At 35.6% G+C, this 3,726-nt stretch overlaps 1 protein-coding gene across 1 annotated transcript; it reads left to right on the top strand.

Moving 5' to 3' along the window:
• Positions 1–1,159: 1,159 nt before the first annotated feature.
• On the top strand, positions 1,160–3,002 carry LOC139431836 (uncharacterized). Its single transcript, XM_071200045.1, has 2 exons — positions 1,160–1,223; positions 2,236–3,002. The coding sequence occupies exons 1-2, from the start codon at positions 1,160–1,162 to the stop codon at positions 3,000–3,002; spliced, it is 831 nt and encodes a 276-aa protein (XP_071056146.1).
• Positions 3,003–3,726: the final 724 nt, after the last annotated feature.

Genomic DNA, 3,726 nt, shown 5'->3' with positions numbered 1-3,726 from the left:
AAAAACAGCACTAATATAAAATAAATATTGAAAAGTCGTTGAATCTACCATTAACAGAGCCAATTGTGGGATGTCAAAAACCTATTCCTTATTTTATGGTAGCAGATGAAGCATTTAGTTTAAGCGACACTTTAATGAAGCCTTATCCCAAATTAAAAAAATTAACTGCGGCGCAAAGGGTTTTCAACTATCGTCTCAGTCGTGCTAGGCGAGTGGTTGAAAATGCTTTTGGCATCATGACTGCCAAATTTCGCATATTGAGGCGTACTTTAGAGACATCAGTAACAACTACTGAAAGTATAGTTAAGTGCTGTTGCGTCTTACACAATTTCTTATGTTCCAAAAGACAACATTTGTATTTCAATAATACAGTGAATGACACCGTGCAACAAAATGCTTTAGATCAAATACAACGACAGGGAGGAAATTTTTCTTCAGAGTCTGCAAGAGATATTTAAGAAGCTCTAGCAAATTACTTTTTAAATGAAGGAGCCATAGATATGCAATGGAGAAATATATCATAAACTACTTATATGATTATAATTGTAAACACAAATAAATAACTTAAAAGTACATTATTACCTGTTCTTGTGAATCCAAATTAGATGTAGTTTTTCTATAAAATAATAACATCTGTTATGAATTCAAATTCTTTGTACCAAAATAATGTTGGATGATATATACTGTCTACTCCAGATCCTGTTTTCTGACTATCCAACACTTTTTTACGTTTTTGTAAAAAGGTAGATTTAAGGTTATTCAGTTTCTTTTTTACTTCATCTTCCGTCATACCAAACTCATTCGCTATTTTTTCCAACGCAGCTTTTTTCTTGTGTGTTAGGCTAGGCGCACATAAGGACCCAGGCGACACAGGCAACGCAGCGCAGTACAGGGTAGAAATCTGTGTACAGTACATTTTGACGTGAAATCGCATATTACAACGCAGTACAGGGTAGAACAGTAACTTGCGAGACAGAAACGTGTGGCGCAGTAAACGATACACAGATTTTAGCGACACGTGAGGGATTTGTAATGTTTATGATCTTAATATTTAAGGTTATGTAAATAGTGGTCAATAGTGAAAATGAGTATCAGCGAAAAATTAATAGAAATGGTACGGAACTATGATGTATTATATAATACAAATAACCGTGACTATATGAAAATTAAACTTAAAGATGAAATTTGGGTAAATATTGCAAGAGAATTAAAACTAAACAATGGTAAGTATGAAAATAGTTTATTTAAAGTTACTTTATATGTTCTTTTTGTAAATGTGTTTAATATTTTCCTCGTAATATGCTATCTCTTTGCCACTGTACAGCACCTGTAGTATTGAAATAGTGTGTATAATTTTCACGTACTAAGAAAGCATTTCTTGAATTTCGCGAGTTATTATAGCGTATTGAAGTTAGTTGGTCGGAGAGGAGTTCTTCATCAGCAATATCCTCCACATTTGTAGCAGTACTAGTCATTCTAAGGTAATTGTGTAAAACGCATGCTGCCTTAACAACATTATCAACACTAGCAAGTTTGATTTCAAATGGTTTTCTAAAAACATGAAATCGCCCAGCTAGTATCCCAAATGCACATTCTACTGTTTGTCGTGCGCGCGATAATCTATAATTGAATACCTTATTTTCATAATTCGCTGTAACTTTTCTTTTGGGGTAAGGTCTCATTAAATTTTCTAGTAATGGAAAAGCCTCGTCCCCCACAAAAACATAAGGCAATTCTTTTTCACCACCGCTAATCATATCTGGTTCCGGAAGCTTAAGAGTTTTGTTTTGTATTTTCTTGTATAGTATGCTGCTAGAAAATATATTCCCATCACTAAATCGTCCCATTGACCCGATATCTACCGTAATAAATTTATAGTTTGCGTCTACAGTTGCCATTAGTACTATAGAACAAGTATGTTTATAATTAAAATAAGAAGATCCACTTTTGGCCGGTTTCTTGACCACTATGTGTTTGCCATCGATCGATCCCACACAATGTGGAAATTGCCATCTTTGCTCAAACTCCTTTGCAATTTGTTTCCACAGTTCTTCTGTGGGGTCCGGTAAGAAAGTTTGTTGCAGGCATTCCCATATAGCCGCTGATACTTCATTCACAATCTTAGATACTGTGCGATCTCCTAATCTATAGCTATATCCAATACTTTTATAACTATTCCCTGACGCCAAATATCTGAAATATAAAAGTATTCAATAGCGTACCTTTATTTAACAGGTGAAGAAGCGAAAGATGCTTGGACAAAATTACGTAATTGTCACCGTGACGCCTTAAGAAGGCAGAAGAACGGACAACCGAAAAGCGGTGCTGGAGGAGGTAAAAGTGTCAAACTATGGAAATATCAAAAACAGATGGAATTTTTGTTGGCGCACATGCAAAATAGATCACGAGAAACCAATGTAACAGAAGATAAATTTGATAATGAACAGACTGAAGAAGAAGAAGTTGAAATTGAAAACACAGAAGAAAAAGGAGAGAATGACGAGGACCAAGCAGAAGTGCACAGAACGCTCACAACTGCACCTAAACCTAAACGAAAAAAAGGCTGTGATGTTGCTGATTTAATTAAAGCTTCTTTAGCACGTCAAGAGCATCGAAGTATGGAAAGGGATATGCATAGAAAGCGAAGAGTTGAAATCGAAAAAAATGACGAACTGTACCATTTTTTTATGAGTATGTACGAAACAACCAAGCGATTCCCAATTCATTTACAACATCTTGTAAAAAGCAAAATATTTGGTATTGTATCTGCCTCTGAAGCAGAAAATTTAAATTTACCATTTAGTCCTTGTGCGTTATCCCAACCTCAACCCGTCGAATCCTTACCCTCTACAGTACCCACACCACAAACTTCATCTTCAACTCAATTTTCCTTTGAATCCTTTGACTATCCTTCAACTGAAATTACACCTAGATCAACAATTCGACAAGAAACCTCCGATTTACATGATAATGTCTCAGAACAAGTTTTTTGTTTATTATAGAGATATCGCTAATAAAATATTTTCACCAATAAAAAGTTACCTTAGAAATACCCCTAGTTTTTCTTTTGTTGTTATTTCTTTATGTGCACGGCTGCCTTCATGATAGATTTTGTTTTGAATAGTATTGTGTATTTCTTCAAATTGCAAACGATTCATTCGGAAATAATTTGTAAACTGGTCATCTGAAAACTCTGAAGTCAAACGAAATTTTCCATGAGTTTCACGCTTTCGTAAATAACTGCTTTTCCATATCCTTTTTTTTCTCTTGAGTTTTGTAGCTGCATATAATAACGTACAATTTATTAACGCATCTAAATCCGAATCGGAGCTTAAATCGGTGTCTTCCATTGCACAGATAGTAAAATACTGCATTATAATATGCGCTCTCTACTGCGTAACTACGCGCACGTTCAGTTTTTCTGCACTGTTCCTGCCCTGCGTCTGTGTGCTTATGTGCGCCTAGCCTTACCGTGGTATTTTTGTTAAAAGCAGACGGTTGGTTTGAATATGTTTATTTACAGTTATATACTAGGGATATTTACAAGTGTTGTATACAAGGATTATATATACAGATACGGCGAATGACGACCATCGACGGAGAGCGTCGAAGGCAGGCGTCGTTGAATATGAGACTTGTTGGATCTTCTTGACGTTGTACTGTTGTCGCTGTTCGGTTGGAACTGTCTTCTTTTTGCCCTCACCCTTCTTTTAACCCCAAGGGGGG

Source organism: Onthophagus taurus, chromosome 11, assembly GCF_036711975.1.
Source record: "Onthophagus taurus isolate NC chromosome 11, IU_Otau_3.0, whole genome shotgun sequence".
Lineage (NCBI taxonomy): Eukaryota > Metazoa > Arthropoda > Insecta > Coleoptera > Scarabaeidae > Onthophagus > Onthophagus taurus.
The sequence above is the reverse complement of the archived record's forward strand: the minus strand, read 5'-3'. Positions and strand labels throughout refer to the sequence as shown.

Coding starts and splice junctions, on each gene's coding strand:
- LOC139431836 (XM_071200045.1), top strand. CDS start 1,160: ATGAAAATTAAACTTAAAGATGAAATTTGGGTAAATATTGCAAGAGAA. Junction 1,224..2,235: donor AGAATTAAAACTAAACAATG/GTAAGTATGAAA, acceptor TTTATTTAACAG/GTGAAGAAGCGAAAGATGCT.